Source organism: Pleurodeles waltl, chromosome 1_1 (assembly GCF_031143425.1).
Source record: "Pleurodeles waltl isolate 20211129_DDA chromosome 1_1, aPleWal1.hap1.20221129, whole genome shotgun sequence".
NCBI lineage: Eukaryota > Metazoa > Chordata > Amphibia > Caudata > Salamandridae > Pleurodeles > Pleurodeles waltl.
The window spans coordinates 81,192,687-81,220,576 of NC_090436.1; the positions used below are offsets into that span (position 1 = coordinate 81,192,687).

A 27,890-nucleotide genomic window follows, 5' to 3' on the forward strand; every position below is an offset into this window, starting at 1 on the left:
TGTGTTCCTCTGTCTTCTGCGCTCCTCTTCTTCTTTACCTTCTTCTGTATTCTTCTGTCTTCTGCGCTCCTCTTCTTCTTTACCTTCTTCTGTGTTCTTCTGTCTTCTGATCTTCGGCTCCTCTTCTGCTCCTCTTCTTCTTTTACCTGCTTCTTGGTTCTTCCCGCGCCTGTCCTCCTGCTCCTGTCTCGTCTCTCTCCCTCATTCGCCTCTCCCTCTGTAACACCCCTATCTACCTATCTACCTATCTCTCTATCTTTCCCCCTCACTCGCCACCTCCTCTGTAACCCCCCCTATCTTCCTATCCTTTCACTCTACCTCTCACCCTCACTCACCTCAATCGCTGCAACCCCCTATCTTCTATCTCTCACCCTCACCCACCTCCACCTCTACAACCCTCCCTCCCCTATCTTCCTAACCTTCCTCCTAACTCTCTTCCTAAACTCTTCCTAAACTCACCCCCCACCACCCTTAACCCCCCTGCCCCCATCTCTTCTCCCCTCTACCTGTCCCCCCTACCTCCGCTTTCCCGCCGCAACCTCCTGCACGCCCCCGCCCCCCCCAGCTCCCATTCGTCGCCCCACTCCCGTCCCCCGCCCCCAGCTGACCCCTCACCCCCCTCCTCCCTCTTATGGCGGCCGCTGGCGTGCCAAAGGCGCGCCAAAGGCAAGCCCGTCTGCGCCCGTCCGCGCCCGTCCGCGCCTGGCCCGCGCCCAACGCCACGACCCCTGGTCCTCAGCACTCCCAAACCCCGCTGCACCGCTACGACTCCATCACCCTCCACGCCCTCAACCCAGGGCGCTCCAGCACCTGCTTCCAAGCTAACCCGAAACGTACCCCTGGACCCTTCGCATGTCACACCTGCAAACTTACCTTCCACCACGAAACTACCACGACCACCAGCCCACGCGCCATCAACCACCTCAAATGCATCCTGGTCAACGCTCGATCCGTCCACAAGCACGCCGTCGAACTCTGGGACCTCCTGGACTCCACAGCACCAGACGTCGCCTTCATCACTGAGACCTGGATGAACGCCTCTTCGGCCCCCGACATCGCCATAGCCATCCCCGAAGGCTACAAGATTTCCAGGAAAGACCGCACCAACCAAGCAGGAGGAGGAATCGCCATCGTCTTCAAAGACTCCATCAGCGTCACCACCTCCACCGAAGACACCCCCCTCGCCGCCGAGCACCTGCACTTCCAGATCCGCACTGACCCCAGGACCACCCTCAGAGGATCCCTCATCTACCGTCCCCCCGGACCGCGCGCCCTCTTCAGCGATTCCATCACTGACTTCATCTCCCCGCACGCCCTCGCCTCGCCAGACTACATCCTCCTCGGCGACCTCAACTTCCATCTAGAACAGAACAACGACCCCAACACCACCGCCCTGCTCGACAACCTCGCCAACCTCGGCCTCAAGCAACTGGTGAACACCCCCACCCACATCGCCGGACACACGCTTGACCCCATCTTCTCCGCCAGCAAACACGTCTCCTTCAGCCACGCCTCCGCTCTACACTGGGCCGACCACAGTTCTGTCCATTTCACCTTCCGACGCGAGACCCGCCACCTCCGCACTCAACCCATCCCTCGTCGACAGTGGAACAAAATCCCCGAAGAACAGCTTTTCTCCACGCTCATCGACAACCAACCTACCTTCAACACCGACCCCAACGACGCAGACCTCAGCCTCACGAACTGGATCACCAACTGCGCAGACAACCTCGCTCCCCTCAGACGCCTTCCAAGACAGGCCAACACCAAAAAACCTCTCTGGTTCTCTGACACCCTTAAAGAATCAAAGAAAACCTGTCGCGCCCTCGAGAAAGCCTGGCGTAAGGACCACACCGCAGACAACATGACCGCCCTCAAGAACGCTACCCGCGAACACCACCACCTGATCCGCGCAGCAAAAAGGAATTTCTTCACAGACAGACTGGACAAAAACAGCCACAACAGCAGAGAACTCTTCAGCATCGTAAAAGAGTTCTCCAACCCCAACGCCAACGCCATCACGCCTTCACAAGACCTGTGCAACTCCCTCATCACCTTCTTCCATCGTAAGATTACCGACCTACACGACAGCTTCGGACACCAGACCCAGCCGACCAACACTGAACCTACACCCCCAGCCATCACCCTCAACGCCTGGACCCACATCAACACAGAAGAAACCAAAACCACCATGAACTCAATCCACTCCGGTGCCCCCTCGGACCCCTGCCCACACTTCATCTTCAATAAAGCCGACGACATCATCGCCCGCACCTCCAGACCATCATCAACTCCTCGTTTTCGTCTGCTACCTTCCCCGAAAGCTGGAAACACGCTGAAGTCAACGCCCTACTGAAGAAACCTACGGCTGACCCAAGCGACCTGAAGAACTTCCGCCCCATCTCGCTCCTCCCCTTCCCTGCCAAAGTCATAGAGAAGACCGTCAACAAGCAGCTTACCAACTTCCTTGAAGACAACAACCTTCTCGACCCCTCTCAATCCGGATTCCAAGCCAACCACAGCACTGAAACCGCCCTCATCTCAGTCACAGACGACATCAGAACCCTGATGGACAACGGTGAAACAGTCGCCCTCATCCTCCTCGACCTCTCGGCTGCCTTCGACACCGTCTGTCACCGCACCCTAATAACCCGCCTCCGCTCCACCGGGATCCAAGGCCAGGCCCTGGACTGGATCGCCTCCTTCCTCTCCAACCGCTCTCAAAGAGTCTATCTCCCACCTTTTCGCTCAGACCCCACCGAGATCATCTGCGGCGTCCCACAAGGCTCCTCGCTCAGCCCGACACTCTTCAATGTCTACATGAGCCCCCTCGCCGACATCGTACGCAAGCACAGCATCATCATCACCTCCTACGCCAACGACACTCAACTTATACTCTCCCTCACCAAGGACCGCACCTGCGCAAAGACCAACTTGCAAGATGGTATGAAGGACGTCGCAGATTGGATGAGACTCAGCCGTCTGAAACTGAACTCAGACAAAATGGAAGTCCTCATCCTCGGTAACACTCCGACCGCCTGGGACGACTCCTGGTGGCCCACGGCCCTTGGCACCGCACCGACCCCCTCAGACCACGCTCGCAACCTCGGTTTCATCTTGGACCCACTTCTCGCCATGACCAAAAAAGTCAACGTCGTGTCTTCCTCCTGCTTCCTCACCCTCCGCATGCTCCAGAAGATCTTCCGCTGGATCCCCGCCGACACCAGAAAGACCGTGACCCACGCCCTCGTCACTAGCCGCCTGGACTACGGCAACACCCTTTATGCTGGGACCACCGCAAAACTCCAGAAACGTCTGCAACGAATTCAAAAAGCCTCCGCCCGCCTCATCCTCGACATACCCCGCAACAGCCACATCTCGGCCCACCTGAGACACCTGCATTGGCTTCCCGTCAGCAAAAGGATCACCTTCCGACTCCTCACCCACGCACACAAAGCCCTCCACAACAAGGGACCAGAATACCTCAACCGCCGCCTCAGCTTCTACGCACCCACCCGTCCTCTCCGCTCCACCAGCCTCTCTCTCGCCACCGTCCCTCGCATCCGCCGCTCCACAGCGGGTGGGAGATCCTTCTCCTACCTGGCGGCCAAGACTTGGAACACCCTCCCCACCATCCTCAGGACCACCCAGGACCACTCCGTATTCCGGAGACTCCTCAAGACCTGGCTCTTCGAGCAGCAGTAGCCCCTTCCCCCTAGCGCCTTGAGACCCGCACGGGTGAGTAGCGCGCTTTATAAATGTTAATGATGATGATGATGATCTTATCCCTGTTCATGGACCTGATTACAAAGGGTTTTCCATGATTAAGAATGTCCTACTTCTGAATTAAGACCAAATAACTTATAAAAAAAGTTTTTAGAATTGGGACACCATTTTGTTAATAATTCTTTCGACTGAAATAAGAGGAATGCAGCTTCCTGTGAACTTTCCTCTTCATAAACTTCATACTGTCCTTTAATTATCTGGAGGTGCAGTCCCCTCTTCTTAAGCAGGATGTGGTATAGTTTGTGGTTCAGGGTCTTGGTAGCCCGGGAAGGCTGGTTCCTGGAAAGGTAGTGCCCTAGGACAACTGCCTGCAGCTGCTCTGCCTTCAACATGTGTTCTTAGTCTCCAGAATGGCCCATGATCCTGTTGTTCTTAAACACTGTGTTCTATGACCCTCTGACTCTGCTTGCAAGTTACAAGGAAAAAGTATTTTTTTCCTGCATCCGTCAAGGCCAATGCTCTATGATCCTCTCTATAGGGTCCCTTCCTTTCTCTAAGGCTCCCTTCCAGAACTGGCATGTAATATTTTACAACTGCTGTGTTGGTCACTTTCAGGCAAAGTCAAGCTCCTTTACTGCGCACTATTATTGTCTCTCACAAGTAATCACCAGAAGAGGTGATCAGCCAATGGTGATCACTGCCTCTGACGATAACTATTGGCTTCTAAGTGAAAAGCTGGTGGGTGCAAGACCGAGAAACAGTGGCCAGAGAAAATCTAGCCAGCAGACCCAGAAATCCTGAACATAGCTCGTGTCATTTGGTTCTAAAGACAAGTTGAAAGGGAGGAAAATGTCTGCAGTGATTGTTCGACCATGTTGCTTTTATTCGCGTAGAGGAAAAGATCTGTAAAACATATTGAAATGCCAAATCTTAAAATCCAGGTTGTTTGTAGAATGAAGCCCTCCACGACATATACCATCCCCCAACAAATGCAAAACTGTAGTGCGGTTGGCGAACAAAGCCACTAGCCTCCTCATTGCCATGTTTTGGGTTGGCCGTATGGTTATTTTGTAGTGAAGAGAACGTCAGAGTGCTGCGACGTACTTAACCCAATGTATATTTAACAGCAGACCTGCAGTGATGACCACAGGGTTCCTACTTTCATCCGAAGGTTCTCGCTTCAACATGACTATGCTTACTGCGCAGAATTTCATCAAAAGATGTTTCTTTATAATCTTTGAGGTTATGTGTGCAGAATGTTCCAATGCTAGAAAATTTGGTGTCCTCAGTATCGTAGAACTGAACCTGAAGATTTGCAGGTTTTGTAAAAATGTCCACAGCTATTGATTTGAACTTTTCATTTGATACTTCTACAGGCACTTCAGGCATACAGATTAATCCAATTTATTCTGCTGTAAGGCAAGCAGTGCCAGCCGAAGATCCCATCTTTCACAGTACTATATTTGTGTTGGGATAAACTTGCCCAGCTCTCAGGTCTTAAAAAATGGCTTTCTGTTTCCTTCTTAATCCTCCTACCCTGCCATCAAAGGTGACCCCACATGACGAGATAGTTCTCATGGCTCTTTCAATGGTAAAATAATTCCATTACCCCAGATGGGTACCCAGGCAGCACTGTACTTGGCAGAAGGTCCCAAAGTCTGTGAAACAGAAGGAATACCTAACAGAAGTAGATGACAAACAATTTTACTCCATGTTATGAAGTTTGCTATTAAATAATGGGCATATTCCCACTTTGTCATTTGTCATTACAAAGTATGGCGCGATCAAATTAGTGCAGTACCTTTGATAGACATATGGGTGCACAAGAAAGGAATAACACACGCATGTTTTTCACATCATACCTACTAATGGAGCACTGATCTCAGAACATTCAGTGTGTAATGGTTAATCAGAGAAAGGACACTAGTGCTCAGAACATGAAGCCCCCAAATTTCAAGTGGAGCAACCCTTGATGGCCATCAGGTTTTTAGAACCAGACACATAACCCACAGGCAGAAAAGCACAAATTCAAAAGCCCAGTGTTGAAAAGGAAGGTATCAGCCTAAACAAAGAGTCACAGACAATGACACGGTTCAGCAGTTCATCGATCCTAGATATACATGGCCTCACGCGCATCTAAGGAACTGAGGAGCACTTCGAAGTGTATTTCAGACTAACAGATGGAATGACTGTGTTTGTGTTGTCCATGTAAACAGATCACTGAGGGCTAATAAACTATGCCCCCTTTGTAGAGCAACATAATCTAGGAACAAATTGAGATCATACTCGTTACTTCCGCTATCCTCTTATCTGTCAGTGTCCTTTCAATGTCAAGAAGAATCCATGCCTTTGAGACATACAGCTAAACGTGCACTTAAAATATGTATTTTTAGTTTTTTCCTTTTAGCAAGCTATAAATGTAATCCCTTTTACTCTGGGTGATTACTTACTGTCGTTAGTAGGAGAAATGAATCTGGCTGAACTAGTTACTACTACTAGAAGCTAACCAGAAGCTAACTTCTCTTTTGTGTTGGATCCAGTCACACGCTCTTAGAGATTCCAGGCAAGGGATGGAGTATAGATTCCTAGACTGATCACCTGATAATTAGCTCTTAAATACAGTTGCTGAATTTAGTTCTCCGAGCCTTGGCGTAGGCACTTCTGTAGTTTAAGGAGGATATTTTAAGGCCCCTTTCCTCACTGTCCATCTTGTCTTGGTGAAACAATATTGACAGAACAGTCAAACAAGTCACCCGAAAATGTCCCATATGACACTATACTAGCTTTTTGAAATAGGCCATAATGGCCCATAAAATACTTATTGCTAAAGACACTGATATCTATTAATAATAGGAATTCTTGACACACACAGCATAGCAAATGGATCTTTAGTCTATTGTGATATCCCTAGTCATTTGGATTTTTGTAGGTTAACATTATATTGACTTGATACGATGCTCCACACATTATAGTGATATGTTTAGATTACTGTGCTGTATGTGAAATACTAATTCTTTATCTTTCACTGAGATTAAATTTGTATGATTGACCTCATACCTTTGTGACAATCATGCACCAACTTGTGAATAAAGCCATTTAGAGATGCTTGCCTGTGTGTTTGGGTCCACAATGCCCGTCTTTCCTAAAACCATTGCAAGCTTCCACCTATTTCAAGCCTGTTGTGTGATGTGCAGACCTGGAATATACTGGGTTGATTGTGCCCTTCATTATGGACGTCCTTGAAATATTAAATGCTAAATAGATTAGGAGGACCAGCCTGTGCTTTGTTTTGTATATTATTATTATTATATATTATTATTTTTTTATTACTTATCCTTCATGACCTTCCCAGACATCCATGTTCTGTAGGGCACAAGCTTCTTGTCCGCAGAACAAAATCTGTTGTTTCCCCCCCACCGTCATTGCTCCAGAGTCTTATGACTTGGGTTGTCCTATGGGGCAGTTTTCCTCTGCAGATCTCCCTCTTCATCCCTGTGTACTTTACCCCTCAGAGTCACTATCTGAAATGAGGCCAATATTAATTAACTATCCAGCCCTCAGCATATATAGGATGTCAGATGAGTGAAGATTCTGACTTCCTAGATGTTGCCTAAAATGAATAACGAGCAATTGGTTGATTCCTAACAACCAATGTCTTACTAATTGGTTAGGACAGAGATATGTGTAGCAATTTCATTCCTCACTTGCAGCCCTCAGTTCTTCCATGTGCCTGCAGTCAGTCTGCTGTCTGATTCCACAGACCTCTGGTTCGTCTTCCAGCCTCTTTCATGGCTGCATTAGAAAAAACTTTAAAATCTGTTTTGCTCATAGAGCTAGTAAGCATGGCTTAAATACAACTACTTCACCTCCCATGTCCTAAGCCTAAAACTCCCCCCTTTACTCACCATTAGTAAGGGTAAAGGATGGAGCCGGACTAATGGATATGTCTCTCCAACGTTTCCGACTATTTGGGTTTCTGATAATATATAAATGACTAGAGGTGGACTTTGGGTGACTATACATATACTTTAATATCATCGTCATATTAATAATAAATACTTTTGAATATTATTTTGCCCGTGTGTTTATCTAGCTATGTATACCCTTTCATGTTAAACTGCTCCTAATACAAGTTATTTCTATAACTCACCAAAGTGTACCTATTGAATTCCCTTAATAGCAGTGTTATTCCTATAATGGCTCAGCTGTGGGAGGAGGATACTTTGCCACCACTGACTATATGTTTCTTGGATTTTTAGAAAAACAGAGAGAGATGGCCAGAAAAGGGTCCCTGAAGAATGGCAGTGTGGGAAGTCCTGTCAACCAACAGCCGAAGAAGAACAATGTTATGGCGAGAACAAGGTAACGGTGTTGATATCGTGTTTAGTAACACCTAACACTGGTGTGTGTTCTGAAATGTTCTGCCAAATCGATTTCTTATCAGTGAAAAGACTGAGATTTATATTATGTGTTAATTTATGCTTATTGGAGGGATATTACTCAAAACCCTGAACACATTATAACACTACAAAAATGTTTCTAATGGAAGAATTATTTTTGCTTCACCTGGAAGAGAACAGGATGCCGGAAGATCAGTTACATACTTAGACAGGGTGATAGAGAGTGAAAACTAGTTGAGACGACCAAGAACCAAATGTTTAGTTGTATACGTTTTGTGTGGGTGAAAGCACTGTACCTTGGAGTGATGGGAAATCTATTGTATGTAATTCACTGAAGAGTTGAGGATGAAACCAAGCTCACGAGAAAAAGACGAAAATGACAGCTATATGGAGGGAAGGAAATGTCATCAGTGATCTTAGCTGAGTCATGGGCACAAAGGAATAATTAGGGTTGAGAATACACACTGTTAGATCAGTATAGTAGCACGGATCACCATTGGCTAGGCGGAGGGATTGCATTTTTTTGTAAAATAAGTAAAATAGTGAATTGTGATAGTACAATTGTGAATTGTAAAGTGGTGGAAAGATTCAGGGAGAGGAGTTGAAAAGGATAATTAAATAGGGAAAAATGCATTGTAAAAGCCTTTAACGTGGATAACCAGATCCAAATTGAGTTAATCACTGCTGTGCGTAACACCAGTGGGTAACAAAAATGGTTACCGAATGCTATGCCTTCAGCAGGGACGTGCCCCCTTATTTTTTGCTTTGTCACTTCACCTGGGTCTCAAGAGGCCTGAACACAGCAGTGAGATGGCCATTGATAGCTCGCGAACCCAGGTGATGCTGTGACTACAGCCTACTCCCCGCCAGCGCGGGTCTGTGCATGCCCAAACTGAGAGGGTAAGATGACCCCTGCTAACAGATGTCTCTCATAGAGCCACTGTGACCGCAGTGTAAACTTTCCGCTCTCAGTGTGAGAGTGGAGAGTGCAGTGTTGGCTGGAAGCAGGAGGGGTAGCATAGAGGGTGACCGGGGAAGGGTGTCAGGTCATCAGATATATATATATATACACACACACACATTTTTTATTTGAGCATGCAGTTAAGGGGGAGTGTAAATGTAGTGGGTGTCCTTTCATGTGGGCGGGGTATTTTCAGAGGGTGGTGTGGGTGCGTGTAAAGGGGCCAGGATTTTTTAAAATTGTTTGTAGGGCAGGACATCTTAATTATGGCTCCCCTGCTGCTCCTCTGTGCCTGTATGTATGTTGGAAGTGGGAGCAAGTGTTTCAGAGGGGCTATTTATATATTTTTGTATTTTTATATCGCGCAGACACGGCCAGAAAGCATCAGAGAGCTTTACAACACACATAATACTGAGTTACATTGGGTTACATTAATAATAATTGAACTCTGACGTTTATGCCAATGTAAGTATAGAGAAATTACCGCAGGAGACAGTTACAACAATAGGGCGGAGTACATGAACAGCAAAACAAAGCAGATCAGGATGCATTGGAGAAAGTACGTAAGTCTGGTCGATGGTGAATTAACGAAGAAGTCTATAAATAGTAGGAGCTTGAGGTCCTTTTTGAAGGTTGCTAGGCAGGTGGTTAGACGGGGCGAGGGAGGCAGAGAGATCCCGATTCTAGTGGCGCTGCCAGAAAAGGACTTTTTCATTTGTCGTTCTCACCTGAAGGTGGGGGGTTGCAGGAGCAGGGATTGGGCATCTCTGGAACCCCCATTTGCTCCTGGGATTTTCAGTTTCTCGTTTGGATCGGAGGGTGAGGAGGAGTGCAGCGCTCTGTGGGTGTTGCAAGCGATTTTGAATGGGGAGCTATTGGAGGGTTAGCAAGGCAGGGGAAATGTGATATATAATGCCCATGGTTGTCTGTCAAACGTCAGTCAAAAGCCATTGATAAAAAACACACCCCATAATTCATAGGTCCCCGTCTGTCATTCTACATGCTACAACAGTTTGACTAAGGTAGCAGTTAGAGGGAAGAGGGCAGCGTGAAAATGTGACTGGGCAGCGAGAATTGTGGGGTACACACAGAATAGTGAGAACTTTGAGCTGTGGGGGGAGACGCATGTATGAGGACAATGTAAGAAATACAGTTAAGGTTTGCACCATGAAAGTTTGGGATGGTGAAGAGTACTTCGTAGATGTGAAGCCTCAGTGGCGAGTCACAGCGTAGTTGGTAAAGCCGAAGTCAGATGTACCTGTACGTGTACTCACAGACTTGAGTAACTCTTTAGTTCTGGTTTTTTCAATGAATTTTGGTAGTCGTAACATTGTATTGTTAAATGCCAAAGAAATACAGCTCTGAAAAAATAAAAAAATGAAAAACCGCACTTGAACTAATTAGGCCTGATGGGGGACAGCTTGCGTTCTCTGTAAGCACAGTCTTCGTTTGTTCCCAGAAGACTCCCTGAGGAGCTACGAAACTGGCAGACACCTGTTGATTTCCCTAATGCCCACAAAATGAGATTGTTAGAGGAAAATGGCACTTGCTGTCCTGTGCTGTCTGCCATGCCTAGCAGCAGCTTAAACAGCCCCTGCGGCGAGCAGGCATCATTGGGTAATAATGAACATGTCTGCCTTGGTATTGAAGTATTCACAACACTTATAATAATCTTTGACAACAGTTTACGTGTCCATTTACACAACATTGTACAGGGATAGAGCTCAGCTAGCCTTTCCTTCTTCCAGGATCGATAAACGGAGTTCTGCAGGAACACCTATGATTCAAGCGCTTTCCAGGAATTCATTTCAATATAAGAGGTGCACAGACCGCATATGATCCTCCCAATTATTATTGAGGTATTATTACTGCTCATTACTCGTGTTAACAGGGAAGAGCGTGAGGTTTGTTGGTGTCTCAAAACGTGACTCAAGTGACCAGAATTGGGAAGGTGCATTTTGGTTTAACACTAACTTAAGGGGAGAAGGATGGTGTAAAGGAGCTGGGTCTAGCCTCCTTAAGGCCCCACCACTCCTATCCCTTTCTAGTATTCACATTGTTGAAACCAACAGTGCTCCCACGTATTCCGTCAGTCGCAGCACGCCTCGTTCTGCAGCAGAACAGGAAGAAACCCATTGATGAAGCATGCCACTAAGGGATAACCCTGGTGGGTGACGGTTTTTCAAACAAATAATTTTTTCTCCCTGTGGAAGTTTCTTTTTCCGGGCTGGGTCTTTATGTACGTTTGCATTTTGGTTTAAACCTAAAGACAGGACATCCATGCCCGGAAGCCATTGCACATTTTAAGGAGGTCTGCAACTGTAGGGAATGAAATAGGCTGAGTGTTTATCTTACTTCCATAGCAAAAGGAAATAATCTGGTATCTTTTCCTTTTGTTAAGGAAAAGAGTGTTCTTGGGTGCCACACAGTGTACTTTGAGCGATGTAAGCCCGGCTGCCTTGTTCGTTTCATGGCGGACCACATCGTGTGGCGGCCACAAACTAACCCACTATCTACCTGCTTGGTAGACGGCTTGTATTCAGTGATGGGGAATTAGGTCAGTGAAAGAAGCAGAAGATATGGTCGATTATTAAGAAAAGGCAATGTAACATTGTTGCCTTGTATTTGGTTGTACGTGGAGGTTTCCTGAAATAGAAAATATATTGTAACTCATGATTTGAGTCCTCTGCAGGGGTTGTTCACTACCTTTCTTACATGGGGTGATTGTTAACATACCAATTTTTCCTCTATTCCATAAGGGCGTGCTTCTTCTTGAGCTTCATTTATAATCGCTGCCCCCCTGACCGGGCAGAGCTGCTGCCTCCGCTTAAGCCTTGTCTGTCCACCTTCTCTGTGACATCCCAAGTACTCTGTAACAAAAGCTCAATGGAGCGCTATCTTAAACAAAAAAAGAGGAAAAGTGACAACTGAAGACGAGCCACAGGCATGGTGTCGTAGGGTGAAGGGAGCGTGATACTGTGTTGGTGGCATATGTTGTCCCTGGGGATGCCCCTCTGATGGCTGCACCCGCTAGTGTGTGATAACCTACCGGAGATGTTTGAGGGAGAGACCTGGAGAGCAGAAGGTAGTGTCATGCCTGTGATAATGCTTAAGGCATGTCAGATCTCAATGTATGAATGGAGGGAGCTGTTTGTCACCGCTGGGTACCATCAGCGGTCAGCCTAGCCCAGCAGAATAAAAGCAGAAGAGAGACCTATCCTGCTTGCATGTCAGCAGTAAGCCTGCTGAGGATGTGAGGGTTGCCCTACCTTTCCTCTCAGAGAGCGGTATGAAGCTGCTCCATGGAGGGAGGAGTAATAGCGTGAACGTGTGGTCAGTTGATGCAAGTAACTATGGTACTAAGAAGCAATTTTACATTTACTGTACTTCCTGCTCAATTCTACTACTTTGCAGTGTTGATTGAAAACAATGTTCCATTATTGGTGCCCAGGGTAAGAAGTGGGATTGGTGATTAGTAATTGACTTGTTAGAATGAGTTTGGAAGAGGGCAAGGCCTGGATTGTCTCTAACAAAACAAAGACTGGATGTACTGTAGTAAACCAATAACCCAGTGGTTTTTTTTTTGTTTGACAGCGTATTGTACAGTACTTGAAATTGAAACTATTTGAATTTTTCTAAATATTTTACTAAATAGGACAACGGTCTATGTAGTTTTCATCTATCTTTGCACATGGTTAAGTTCGACTGTCATGTAATAGTATTCTGGTGCTCAGGTTCTCTGGGATGAGGGTTCAAAGTGGCAGTTGCTGTGGGACTGGAGAGGATGTAAGATGTGTTTGGCAAGCCCCATTTTTTCAGATTTGGTGATGAGGGGGTGCAACATGGATCTCAGCTTTCATATGCACACACTTATGACGCTGTTGCTGTTCCTGCCCAAAGTTGTTGCTTGGGCCTGGGATTTTGGCTCTTGACGATGACTGGCTGATTCACTGGACGTTAGTTGCTCCTCCTTTTCAATTCATGTCTTGCTCCACCGTGTTAGGGGAGTGTAGACATCCTGCTGGACTTGTCTTTTGGGAGCCATTGGCCATATCAAGCCAGCTTGAGGTTGGCACATGCCAGCCACCATTGCTTGCGCCCTCTTACATTACATCATGCATGCCAAGCTACCAAGTGCAATGCCTACAAGTGATGTCAACACATCTGGGTGTCATCTTGTGTGGTCACGCTACGTGACCTGAAAGGCGTGTACATTATGGGTGACACTGCCGTAGTCGAGTAGAGGTTTCCGATTTGATGACTCCACAGAGCATCACACAGTTAAATTTTCTTTGGTGTCTGGATTAGGGTACTTTGTGTGGTTATAACACCAATTATCCAAGAAAACTGTAATATTCGATGCAGGCAAATCCTTGATTATGGAGACCACATCCAAGGTTATACTCTGATTTACTTCATCCATATAGCTCGACTGTTGACATTTTATTATATTCCTCTCCTTACATGGTGTGGCAGCAGCTCAAACTTTCACATGAACTGCTTGTCAGGACATTCTTTCTGTGCCAGGTGAACCCCCATGTAATGGCCTGAGTGGAAAGAGTGTTTTGTGAATTATATCATCATAGGAAGTGACTCCTATGAGGAACAAATAAATATTGCTTGCGTTAGGCAAAGAGGGATTAAGGATTTATTGTCAGATGAATAAAGTAATTAGGAGACCAGAATAAATGTATGTATTTAGACATAAACAGGATGATCTTGACTGCTATTTTCAGCCTACTGCTTGTACTACTATTGATAGGTTTAACTTTTATTTAACACAAACAAGGTGCCTCTGAGCTGGTTGATAACTAGAATGATGCCCTTAGGAAGCTAGCTATTTCATTTAAGCTTGGAATCTACATCATGAACTTATTAGCGGCCAAATCACTATGCACACCAGTGGTTTGAGCATACAGGAAATGTTATGAGTCAAAGGAGAATCTCCCTTGAAAGAAGTTATAGGCATAGTCAAGAAAGCAGAGCATTCCAAGAGGTGCGGCAGAGCCATGTTAACCAATAAGACTGTTGCCAAGGACACCATTTGCAAGGTCTCCCTGTACAGAACCTATCTTACAAGAGGGAATGAAAACAGTATTTGCACAGGAGTGAACCCAGGAGATAAGGACAATGTAAAGATGTGTCCCACACGTAAGTTGGGATCCAGAATGGTTTATTCAAGTAGAGTACAATATCAGCCTCATCCACCGGCAAACTTGAAGTTCCTTATGCGTCTTAATCCTCTCAGCATTTCAAATTAATACATTCCAATACATTCCATGCACTTGGCAACCCTTCACCTCGTGGTCAGCTGACTCTACTGACGTATGCCAAGGATACCACACACTATGCAAAGGATACCACAGACAACTCCTCTGGGTGTTATCGCTGTAGCAACAATAGACCATTTTGCTCATGATAAAAACTAGCCAGTGTAAAACAGTGTTTGCATTGTGGCATTATAGCCCACTTTGCTAGAGCTTGCAAGACGAAACGTGTTAACCCAGCAGTTGAGTGTGTTGCTGGAAAATCTGATTCTGAATCTTTATGTACAGAAGAAAACTATGGAGTGGATTGTATGTAGAGTATTGAATATAGTGTGTTGTGCTTGAATGAGTAGCCAAGAAACAAACCTGTGTGTCTGATGGTGAGAGGTAGCATTTATATTTATTTTTGTATTGATGGTTTTCATATAGCGTGAGCAAGACCTCAAGGTATCAGTTTGCTTTACGGCAGGCAACATGTGATTACATAGGAGTCGAAGGGACAGGGGAAATGGAGGTAAGAGATAGGGGGTCAGTAGTGTACATTTGAAGTTCCTTTAAAAGCACAAGGAAAGCAAAGCGATTTACATTTGGAAGTGATTCTGGCAGCCGAGTTCTGAATGGTCTGTTGGTGTCTAGTGTTTTTTTTTGTTGATCCCAGCATAGAGAGTCCATCTTGCTTCTGACCAGGGCATGTGTATTGGTTTTCTGGGTGCTGATTGTGAGCCGTTTGAAAATCTTCCTCAGCATCTTCAGGATATGGAAGCATGAAGCAGTGATGTCATTGACTTGGGTGGTCATGTTGAGTTTGCTGTCCATGACCATCCTGAGTTTCTTGGCATAGGTGGTAGGGGAGGGAGTTGGTCCTGACCCTGTTGGCCACCAAGTGGAGTCCAGTAGTGATGTGCTGTTCCCAAAGATCACAATTTCGGTTTTGTTGGTGTTCAGTTTTGGACAGTTGGTCTTCATCCAGTGACCTTTCAAATCCTTGTTGATTACATCGGTCTTGAATGTTTTTTGTGCCTTGCACATAACTGTATATAAAACATACTTCTTGCTTTGACGTTGAAGTTTCTTTGCTTGTTATTCATGGAATTCTATATTAAGGGGGAAGAGCATGTGAGATGGATAAGTTTAGCTGTATTGTAATTGCATTCTGGTTCTGTGAGATTAATGTTTTAAGTGGTAGCTACTGCGGGACAGGAAAGAATGTAAGACGTGTCTGCTGCTTCTCAATAAACTGTGCATCTTTGCAGTCTGGTATGGTTGCTTCGGAGGCCTCATCTGGCAGAGACCTTGTCATTGTTCAAGCTCATGCCAGTCACATGCCCCAGCAGGAGAGCAGCTCTTGCTGGTTGTGGCCATACTGCAGCGCCTGTCTTTCAGGTACCAACAAGACTTTGAGGTTGTCAATCAACATAAATACAGACACTCCGGTGTTAGTCCAGTATACAATCACACAAATCTCTTTTTTTCATATTCTGGTGACTCTGCAACCACTAACAACCTTACACACCTCTGGCGGCTCCGGCAGTCTGCCGATCAATTATAACAAATGGCAGCAGAGAAAGGGGAGGTTTGAGGATTTAAAACAATGTCTGAAGATGTAGGTCTAGCAGGGTAGACAGTGAGTGCTCCATCGGCACACATACTATAGGTGATATCTGAGAGTAAAACAAAAAATAAGGTAGTGGATAGGACTTCACTTTTAGATGCAGCGTATGAGATTTTACTGTGATGGTAACAGAGCTTTAGACATGTTACCCTAAAATAAGATATCACGTTCTTGCAATAACAATCAAACCTTTATACAAGAATCACAATAAAGATTAAACAATGCTGAAAATAGGTTCGTAACATACACCGTTAGTTTATTTGGCCTTCCAGACATTAAGTAGAAGTCAAGAATAAGAAGTGTCACCAAGTCCAGAATAACGGTAGAACTCTAATGTGGCACTGTGCTAGTCTCCTTTTGGATCTAGAAATCTAATACACTGTAATGATGGAAGAGTATACAAAACTGTGTAATACAAATTTGTGGTCTCACCCCCAAAACTTCAAGGGCGTGTTCACACATCAGCTTGGTAGACCTGGCAATTGGGGTGTTGCCAAGGTTGTCACGGATGGCAGTCTGCTTAGGAACAGGGCTTTACTTTAAATCCTAGGCAGACAAATGTTAAAGGATGAGTGATGAAGATTATTGCCGATGAATATGATTGTACAGTACATATACCACGTATGTGGATATATTTTTCTATGTACATGTACATTTTTTATGCGCAGTGAGATTTATTTAGCCTAAATCACACATTATTGTTCAAATCAAGAATTAGAGCTCCGGTATCAACGTCATCAACCTAAGAACGACAGCATTTGTCTTCAGTCATGTTCTTTCAGCTGTCAGTTGACTTGAGTTTTTTAGGAGCGGTGACAAGTCATAGGCAAAATGGTCATTCACATTAGGCTAATGTGATTAAAGGCAGCATAATATCTAAATTAAAAGATCATCCAAGATATAGGTTGAAATTGAGTGGAATGAACTCTTACAATTTTTGGTCCTATGTGCTCCTAGTACTTTCCAGAGTTTGTTTTTTCTCAGGTGCTGTATTATGTCTTCATTCAGAAGGAGGTCTTAAGGGGTAAAATGCTTCTAGGTTTAGGCCTGAGACAGGTGGGTTTATTCATTAATGACATTACTTACTGTTGAGCGAGCAGATGGAAATCTTGTTCATGTACTGAACATGTAAGGCGTACCCAAGAAACTGTTGGAAAGGGTTTGAAAATATTGAATGACAGATACAATATGTTTGAGGACTAGCATGATTCTCTTGTTACTTGTGCACAACCTGTGGCACCAAAAGATATATTTGCAGCTTGGCTAATGGAAGAACTCACCCTCTGTAACCATGTAAATAGAGAGGGGCTCTGCGCTTGACGGTGTAAGGCTTGTCTCCTTATTTAAAATAACACATCATCCAACTTCTCTCCCATCCCTGCACTCTTGCTCTCCTCCTCTTTGATCTCCAAGCCATCTACCCTCTCGCTCTTTCCCTAACTCTCTCACCCACTCCAGCCCTTTCTTCCTGTAGCACTTTCTCACCTGTTCATCATCCTCGCTATCTCTCCTCCCATTTTGTCATCTACACCTTTGGCACCCATGCACTATGTAAAATTGTTAATTAAATAATAAATAAAATATAACAGCTGGAGATTTTGGTCTTTAGATAATATTAATCTCTGACATGTAGGTGCTTTGGGTGAGTGACTCCTTTACTACTTGGTGACAAAAGTCAGACATAAGTGATGTATATTACTACCTATAGATAACCCGTGTCACCCAAGTACTCCAGAGGATAGGACTGTATAGATGAAGTGGAAGAGTTCCTGGACACCCACAGTGGGACCTGGTGGCACTTGGCAGTGCTTAGTACAAAGATTCTAAGCATTTTTTTGACAGATCGAATATAATAGTTCATCTACAAGTACAAGTTAAAAATTCAGCATGAACAAATGTATCATAATTCCTTAATAAACGCATTAACTATAAATAGACAAGTATAAAAATATGAAATCCTTGAGATAAAATTGCAAAAATATCATGGTCAGTATATTCTTTCGCATCAACACTAAAATTCAATCCAGATAGGAACAGAGAGGAAATAAGATGGGCACACATGCTGCACTTCATTTCAATTTTTCATATATGGGATGCAGTAGTTTTTTGTCTAATTGACCGTGCAGCAAACAAAAATTTAGAGACCGCAATCACTATCACCCTAGTGGGAGCACATTTTCAAATTCTGAGAGAGTTTACATGGTTTGTCAAACACAGAAGACGATACATGGGTGCTATCCAGTTGGCTGTTGGTGCAGAATATTTTGCGCAAAAGAATAAGTGCTCTTCGGTCCCATCAGCAAGCATGCATGCCGAACACAGTAGTATACCTGTCCTTTGATGAAACCCATGTTGAGGTAAACGTTGCAATCAGCAGAATGCTATACCTGAATTACGGGGAAAGCAAACGTGCACGCGCAGGGCAGATGAAGTCTAAAAAGTCCTCCGCGTTGGGCACGTTCTTGTGCAAAAGGAAAGACCTAGTGCAATTACCCATATGGCTAGAACATTCGGTACAAGAGGCAACCGGACCCCAGAACCTGGCTTTAACAATAACAACCTCGGAAGTTGAGAAAGAGGCAGGCTCTTTCCGGTAGTTGCCCAGCCACAGGTCGTTTAGAGTGTTTTTGAATTAGTCCAATCACTGGATCTTCTGGATGCTGTGTAAGCTCAGAATATCAATAAAGCCATCTCTATATGGCTGCAGTTCCTCAGTGGACCATAGAAGGACCCAAGAAAGTATAGGCCACAATCTGGCCAACTCTCAAATAGACTTGAGCTTGAGATGTAGTCTGACGGGGATTCAGGGGATTCAGGGGCACCTCTCCCCATACGCACGTGGGCTCTTATGAAATTGTTTTCACTAACACCCATGGAATCCTTGGAGGAGGGGCCCTGTAATTCCACACTGTACAGGTCTGCACTTACATCTTGAGCTTTGCTTATCTCCACTGCTGGGCGAATTGGATACCAGTGGCCCTCTTGGCAAATCTGAGGATGGCCACAGCCTAGTGGATTCTCAATAGTAAGTTCTTGGAAATCTGGGGGGCACACGATTCGGTCAGACAGAGAGATCCCTTGATAATCATATTACTTAACCCTATCCAAGGCTTCCTTCCCCCAAACGGATAGTTCTTCTAGTCCGCTTACTTTTACAATAAGTCAGCTGCTTCATTTTAAGTGCATTTATTTCAAGACTACAGGCCTTTCAGAACAGGTTAACTCTATTGACAAGGGTTTGCAAGCCAAATCTTATCTTAGAAAGTAAAATAGTGTAGTTTGCAAAGTAGAGGGCTGTAACCCTCTGGACTGGTTAAATCCGACAATCGTTTGCACAATTTATCAAAACTTCTACACAACTATTAACTGTTAATGTATAGAAGAAAAGGGTTCGGACCAAAACACAACCCTAGAGGACTTCCTTTCTGATGGAAATTTTCTCTGTTAATTCACCATTAGGGCCCCAACGATTCCTTGCAAAATTCCCCTCACGGAGGTTCACAGTAATACTAAACAAGAGCCAGGGAATTCTCAGCCCAAAAAGAATCTCCCATAATTATCTTCTAGTTGCCAGATCAGAAGCTGCTCTAAGGACTTCAGATGCAATGTAGAGTGCCCCCACGCCCAACATCCGCAGTCTTCCACTTGCCATCAAAAAGTGAAAGTTCTGGTCAACTGTGCCGGTCTTAGATCTGAATCTGGCCTACAGGTAGGAGAGGATCTGGTTATCATCAATCCATTCCAATAGCTTCAGTAGTACCTGCTTACTAAACAGGTTATCTAAGCAACTGATAGGGCTGTAATTAGTCGGATGGTTAGGACTTAATGTTTTAAAACCAGAATGATCTCAGTCCCTTTCCACGTAGTAGGATTCGTGGCACTGGTATGATTGTTTTCAAAACCACATTAGCATAAGGCACGCATATTTTTAGATCCGGTTTAAAAAGATCGAATGGGATCTTATCTAATCAAGGGTCCTTTCTCTGGTTCTGAGAAGAGATCGCAGCTGCTCTCTTTGCAAGAGTGGAAACAACTGGTGAAGTTGGCAACTCAAGAATACTGACCACTACTTTCTCATTGTTAATATGCACCAGAAAAGGTCAGGCAGGCGAGAGTAGAGATTCCCAAAGTGCGCTACCCACTCACTTGGCTGGATAGACACCTCCATGGGTTTAGCTAAATTCTCACCGCCCTGACTCACTATCTGCCAAAATGACTTAATATTTTCATTAATGAATGCTTCTAGCAGGTCATCCCAATTTACTTTAGCTGATCTTATCAAAGCTCTGCATTAAGTTTTAGACTCCCTAATCTCATGCCTAGCTCCTTTTTTTAGAGCTTTGATAAGATTTATTCTTTGCTTCCCCACACTGCGTTGAGAAGCATCCTCTCAATCTGCCATCCTTTGGGACCTGCTTAAAGTTCTTAACAAAGAGATCTTTGAGCCCAGCAAGTAAAGTAATATGCTCAACATTAATGCATAATAATTCCCCTAGTTTTCAAGCATCGTTAGCCATGCATGTATCCACATAGGCATTAATATTTGAAACCCCTTTAGGAGAGGAACAAACAGCTACCCACTTCACATTTCTATGATTATTAGTCACCTCTAGTACATATCCACAGGGCTCAATACATGACAGCATAACACGTGGTAGTAGGTCTCTCACAGTTAGGATCAGTGGATTGTGATCATTCTCTTCCTATCAACCACTATCATATCATTCATGAATGTCCATATCCTAATATAAAGAATGATATAATCAATGTGGCTAGTGTTTGTCCCTCTCCAAGAAGGGGGAGCAGGAGTTATGTCAGAAGGTGAGCAGCCATTGCATGCTTGGAGGTTGTGTGAATGGGAAAAATCCACCATTTGGAGGGTGCCCCTGAAAAGATGGGTTCTCGCAGGGCATGTTAACTCACAAATTTCCCACAATACGTCTTTGTCACAACATAAGTCCTAAAGGACTCTATTAGTTTCTTAAGTTAAATTCAGGTCACCTGCCACAGATGATGGTGATGAGTCCTACTATATGAGGGTAGGATCTTATCCAGTAGGTGGATAGTTGGAGATTCTTTTTGATTACTAGAACTTCTATTACAGATGTTAATTAACAATAGGGATATTCCCTTAGGAGGAGTAATAATCAGTCCTTGAATACCAGGTGAAACAAATGGTTATCTTGATAATGTCATTATAGCGGGGACGTAATAACTCTTGAATCACCTTCTGTAAACATTTTCAGTGACCTATGTCTCCTGGAAGAGACAAATTGCTTGCCCATCACTAAATTGACCCCACTCCACATCTCCTATTTTTGAATTTATCCCATCAGTATTCCAGCTGACAATAGTTGTGATATTTAATAATTGAGAGAGAACAACTTCATCCACAGGATCTGCGTCAACTAATGGAATATCGACTGACTCAACAGAGGTCACCTTAGATTCATCTACAGGTGCCATAGGAGGAGGCTCAGGAGACAATCCAAAGTTAACCACCTGCGGTCCTATAACAGGAACAACTTAGTTTTACTAGTGGCCAATGTTGGAGAGCCAGTCCCCGGATTGCAGCAATAGGGTGTGGTTGTGGAGCAGATCAAGGAAGTCCTCCGTCAACAGCAAGTCAATACATTTCTGAAAGGAAATGGCCACCAGAAGGCGATTAGCAAGGATGTTACTTATAAGGAGCACCCTGGGGTGGGTGGCTAGATTCTCAGACATCCGCTGCAAAGGATGATAGAAATAGCCTAAAGGGACCAGGATAATAGATGCCTGTGTTTCCAAAGATGGTGGGCATCTAAACAACAATTTCTGAACAATGGCTAGGTGCCTGCAGTTAACTACCACACAATCTCCTGCTAATCTCTTTTTAAAGGGGCTCATTCAGCTCACCCTTTGAACCATCAAAATATGGTACAGAACAGAAAAAGGAAAATTTGCGTTAATATTGAGCCAAAAAATAATTTTGTTTATTTAGCTAGACAAAGGATTCAACATTATTTGGTGCCAGTCACGGAACATTTGACAATTTTATCACATAGGGACAGGCCTCTGGTGGAAGGTTTATTCTAGGGGAGGTGCAAAGCTCTTATGAAATTGTTTTCACTAACCCCCATGGAATCCTTGGAGGAGGGGCCCTGTAATTCCACACTGTACAGGGGTGCACTTACATCTTGAGCTTTGCTTATTTACATCCTCCTTTTCCACTCCCCTTTCATCACTGGGACCAACTCTCTCTGCTCTCAAGGGGGGTGGTGTGGGCGCGGATGGAGAATCTAAAATACATGCGCCCGCCCAGCACTGTTTACAGCACCCACCTCCTGGCAAAGGGAACATTATGGGCACTGTAGTCTAAGCCCCCCAGGAAAAGTGTCCTGTGATGCTGGCAGCGAAGCTGAAATTTGTGCAACTGCCCAGCACCATTTCCAGTACCCCTGCCTCATGGCGGGTAAAGGACTATGGTCACTGTAGTCTAAGGCCCCCAGAAAATGTTTCCCACACCGTGGATGCCAAAGCTGGAATGTATGCATCCGCCCAGCACCTCCTGGAGAGGATTATGGGCACTGTAGTCCAAGGCCCCTGGAAATGTCGCTCCCTAGAAGTCCTTGGGGTGAGGTACCCCAGTGTGCGAAGTAGGAGCTGGAGAGGGTAGACATTCGTGGCCTGCCAACATTCTCACACCGCCTGCACTCTCCTCTAGTGCTTGTAGGATCAGGGAGGTGGTCACCCAAAGTGACGCTGCAGTTGTTAGTGCAACCTGTCCACCGTGTGCAATGTAGGAGAGGAGGGGGAGGAAAAAGACCCAGGACTCCAATCGGAGGAGCTGCGTCCATCCCAGCCCCATTCCAGGAACATGGTGAGGTTGCTAGCGGGCGCAAAATCCACAGAAGGATGGATAATATGACCCACTTACCACAGACCCTGGCACGGAGCAGTAGGATCAAGTGGTCTTGAGAGATTCAGAGGAGCAGGGCGAGGGCACAACTATTAATTCCCTATATGCTCTTTTCTGTCACCTTTTAGCATCATATCCATAAACAGCTGCAAATCTGATGGGACAGCCATCCTGCTCTAGTGGCGTCGGGCCTCTTAGGGGCATTAGATAAGGAATCCAGCCCTAGGAGCAGGACACATTTAGGCCTAAAGAGTGTAGTGGTTGCTATGCCTCACCTCTAGCACTGGAAGCAGTGAGAGATTAACCAACAGGTCGTATATGGCTGGAAAATGCCTAGTCCATGTCCCTTTTGCATATCCGTGCCCAGACTCACTCCTGCCTTAACTGAGGTTGGAGTGGCCTATTCTTCACAACCAAGGCCCTCTGGCAGAGGAACACACACACTGACTTAGCAAGGTCACTGGTGTAGAGGTGGTGGGGTGTAGAAAGATTTCCAATGAAGGCAGGTTTAAAGCTTTCTAAGTGCCTGCAAACTCAGGCCAAATGTCATGTCATCTCATTCCCACCTGCTTCACCGGCTACTCACCAGAGGAGTACTGCACATACCGAATAAAACACCAGTGGTAACATCTAGGAATTCCATGAGGCCAAACAAGACCGAAAGGGCTCCCTTCATGACTCCTTCAAGCCTCCTGCAAGAAGATGTTGAAAATCCACCTCAGAACTTTGGTTGAATACATTCCAGGTTTTGTCTTTTGTAGCCACAGAGGATCACCAATTGCAATGTTTCTTTAGTCTCCTGTTGTGTTTGTAGGCTCTGTGGAGCCATTAATAGGCTTTCATTTGATGTTGCTGTTTGCTTCATCCACAACTGAAGCGATCTCCTTTCATCAACCATGGTGGACGCTTTTAATAAAATCCTTGAAAATATTCAAAGGAAGCCAAATATAATGCCTATGAAGTTCCCAGGATACCTAATAGAGGAATATCATATATGGGATTCTGCAATCCCTGTATAAAAACCTGTCTATAATGTCTTTATAACAGGCGCCTTGTAAAGCACCCAGTCTCCTAGTATACAGAAATGACATCAGAGCTAAATTGTATTAGCTTATTACAGTTGAATTCTGACGTCACAATGCTTGCTGCCAGAGCCAGCAGCTGAGAGGAAAGGCAGGTCAGGTTATGGTGCATAATTAAAGCAGCTGCTTAAGGAATAATACTAAAGGTTGCTTTTCGTTATTCTGCTCTGTTTTTCTAGCTGTATAGTGACAAACAGAAAGGAGATATTTATGGCAACGTGTTTATTTTTTGCACTCCTCAGTTAATAATATAAAAGTTTGAATCTTTCTGCGTATTTCTACACATTCCAAGCTACTTTCTTAATCTGCAGCAAAAATCTAACAGCTTTTTTGTTGTGTTTAATTTTTCACTAGAGATTCTATTTTTATTCTTCATGTTTGCAAACATGCTTTTTCTTTCATATGAAAGAGCTACACACCATTGATTTTAGTGGTTTGTGAGAAAGTGCATGGTCTGACAATGTATTATAAGAAATAAAGTACCCCCTGCCATACATAATAAGGCTATTGCAAGTCACCCCCAAGTTCTATAACATTATAAAGGAAGTTGGCCTTTGTCCTCATTCCTCTGTGTAGTCATGGAGCTCCTCAGTGACTTGCAATAGCCTTATAATTTATGGTAGGGGAAACTTTATTCCATATCTTATACAAGAGCCACAATACAGCTTGCTGAAAATCAGGGTTGCAGTGGCACCAGATGGTAGTGGTGACAGCGAATAGGGTCCACGAGGTGATGGCCGTGAGATGCCAGGGGGTGGCCGCCAGGTACATTCACAAACACTGATTTGTTCATACACGCATGTTCAGAGGCACATCCACATGCAAACATGCTCCAATTGCCTCATCCTCTCATGTCCTGTCTTTATGCCATCTTCCTTGCCAGCTAAAGATGGAAATTATCTGGCTGCTTGGTCAGGTGTCATCTCTTATTCAATTCCTTTCTTGTCAGTTACCACCATCTCCCAGTGAGGAGCGTAAACTAAGCAGAACTGCAGTGACAGCAGACCAACGAGCAACAACAGCAATGCAGTATACATCTTCTTTACTGCAGGCCTTGAGCCCACACACCAGTGTACTACAGTACTTTGCCAATTACTGAATTTGTAGTAATCAATGATGTTTACTGACATGGGTTATAAAAGAAGTAGGTTTATTAGCTTAGTTTTAGGTTACAGATAAAGCCCCACCAGAAGCATCATCTAGCCACTCAGCCCTTCTCACTCCAACTGTCCACTCATCCAAGCACAAACACTGTCAACATTCCAACCGTACAATGACCTCACTCACTGGCTGAGCAGCAGGGAACATTAACTTAGTGGGGAGAATGCATAAGATAGAAATAGCCCACAACAGGTTTCCAGTAAGGGCCTATGCTCTCCAATCTCTATGTATGACCACAAGGCTTGTCCAGCCTCACAATGCAGCATACTTGATTTGGGAGGGGGCATAGTAACTCTCTGAGAGCTTGGAGTCCTGGTTCCACCATCTGCTTTATAAACATGCATTACTTCCGCCCCCTCACACACAAATAGCTGAAAACACTGCGCTGTGATGGCACACCCAGCAGCCACACAGACCCTGCTCATCTTAGCTGTCTGCTGTGAATCGTGTTGACTACTTGAACTTCTGAGCCGTGTTGTGCAATTATGAGAGCTCGGGTTCCAGTTCCTCACTCGTCTGAGGCTTCTGGTGGGGTTGTGCCTCCACATCCCTGATGCCAAGTTGCCACTGGATGTGCTGTTATGCAGTGCTGCCCTGCCTGCCTGTCACAATCTTCAACACCACTCTGAGCCAGGCCACGCGGTCCTACAGGCCCACAGCAATGCTAGTGAACAAGAGATCATATGGTCCCCTAAGCCTGATGGAATGATTGCTACTCGACTCATCTGGGACAGTATCAAAGCAATTCATACAAAGGAGAATGTTCTCCTTCACAAACTGGGCTATGGCTGTCCCTGTATATTCAGTGCAGTTCTTACTTTGAGGTGGCATTTGCCGGTGCTCAGCACTCAATCAATCAATCATGGATTCGTAAAGCGTGGCTAATCACCCATAGGGTCTCAAGGCGCTGTGATATTTTAGCAGTAGCTGGATTTAAGTAAAATGCTGACGGTGCTCCTTTTTTTCTTTTTCATAGCCAAAGTGTTGTGGAACCTCTTCGGCTTTGACTTTTATTCAAGCCAGTGGGGAGGCAGGTTCGCCCTAGGATCTGCAGAGTGGCAGTGAGGCTGTGGGGAGCTGGGGCTGCTTCCAAGGCTTTGCACATGTAAAGTATCCCACGTGTAGTGCTGACTAACGTGTTTTAAAACACCTCTAAAACATCTGCAGAGTCAAAGGGGGACCAGCCTCTGAGAAACTGCAGACAGGATATAAAGCAGTGGTACTCATTTACATTGCTGCCAGAAGTGTTTAAAGATGTTGATATTGTAATGATGTTTATCCCCTTAAAAACAGCTATGAGTAGGATTCATGTGATGGCAAACAGAACATTTATTGCACTTTCGCCAGTTAATCCTGCTGGCACTTTACACATTTGTCCCTTAGAATTATCTTCAGTATCTGGAATAAAATCATTAGCAGAGACTATTAGAAAGGGTGATTCTGGGACATAAAGGGGGTTATTCCAACTTTGGAGGAAGTGGTAATCCGTCCCAAAAGTGACGGTAAAGTGACGGATATACCACCAGCCGTATTACGAGTCCATTATATCCTATGGAACTCGTAATACGGCTGGTGGTAAATCCGTCACATTTGGGACGGATTACCACCTCCTCCAAAGTTGGAATAACCCCCAATATGTTATCTCTTGTCTTGATATTTAGGGTTCCCATGACCTGTATTGCCTCTGTAACGATGATCCTTGCTACAGTGTTTGCATGTGTTATGTACTAGCTTGGCTTCTGATAAGTCTCTACAATTGGCATTAGGCAGAGGGCTTCGGGTGAATGGTCACACGCACCACCACAAGTGTACTCAATCCGGGAAGAAATGCTTGTACTATTTTGCACCCTGCAGACAAATAGCTCATAAATTGCAGAAATTCTGTGTGCTGTGCACTTCTGTGGATGTGGGAAAGTTGCACTGCTCTTTTCCACCCATGTGGTACCAACCTGTTCTGTGTGTCTTACCGAAGCCTGGGAAACCTGTATTGTTTCACGAGGGGCGTTAAGAATGAGGGGGTAGTAGATTGGTCAATAAGACTTTGAGGGAGGGGGAAGAATCAGATTTCTCAACAATCAAGCAGGACAAGAGTGAGGCTTAAGTGGCAGCGCATATTGTTAGACACAATATTTTTCAAACTAACCAAGATTTTAAAGACCTTCAAAATATACCAGTGAGCCAGCTAGTGGCTAGGTGCCAAGTTTCCCTGTTTCATGTGTGATGTGCTGCTCCACGCCAGGTTTTTACTTTGCATTCTGGGAGTTGTAGTCCTGTTTTATGATGGAAAAAGCAAGACTACAAGTCACAGAATTCAAAGAAAACAAGCATTTGCAATACAATAGGTCTTGCACATTTCGAATAAGTTAATTGTCATTTTTTGACAACAGCGTCCACGAGCAAAAAGAAAAAAAAACATGAGTGGAAACTGAGAAAAGTCGACTTAAATTAAAATAAAGTTAGCTTTAAAAAATAAAACTTTGCAAATTTGTTTATCCTGCTGGGCACGTTTTTGCCAGTCACAAGCCTTTTGTTTGCGGGGCACTGGAAATTAGAACAAAATTGTACCTTGATCACGTCGGGAGCAGCAGACAGGCACTAATTAAGTTGACATAAATTAGTGCTTGATCCCTCCTCCTCACAGAGGAACAGAAATGATGCCAGACATGCCTCGACGAATTACGAGGCTGTAAAGAAGAGTGCCACGCAAACCAACAAATGGTGAGCGACAGGCGGGCTCCAAGCACTTAACTGAACACAACAGCGTCTCGCATACGAAATGCAAG

The 27,890-nt window shown here is 44.9% G+C and overlaps 1 protein-coding gene across 2 annotated transcripts in view; it reads left to right on the forward strand.

The window, feature by feature from the left end:
* Positions 1 to 27,890, forward strand: part of FAM219A (family with sequence similarity 219 member A) — a 363,317-nt gene that overhangs the window by 232,789 nt on the left and 102,638 nt on the right. For both annotated transcript variants that reach the window (XM_069215486.1, XM_069215463.1), the window contains exon 3: positions 7,986 to 8,088. In XM_069215486.1, the coding sequence (XP_069071587.1) occupies positions 7,986 to 8,088 (103 nt within the window). The remainder of the gene's footprint in view (positions 1 to 7,985; positions 8,089 to 27,890) is intronic.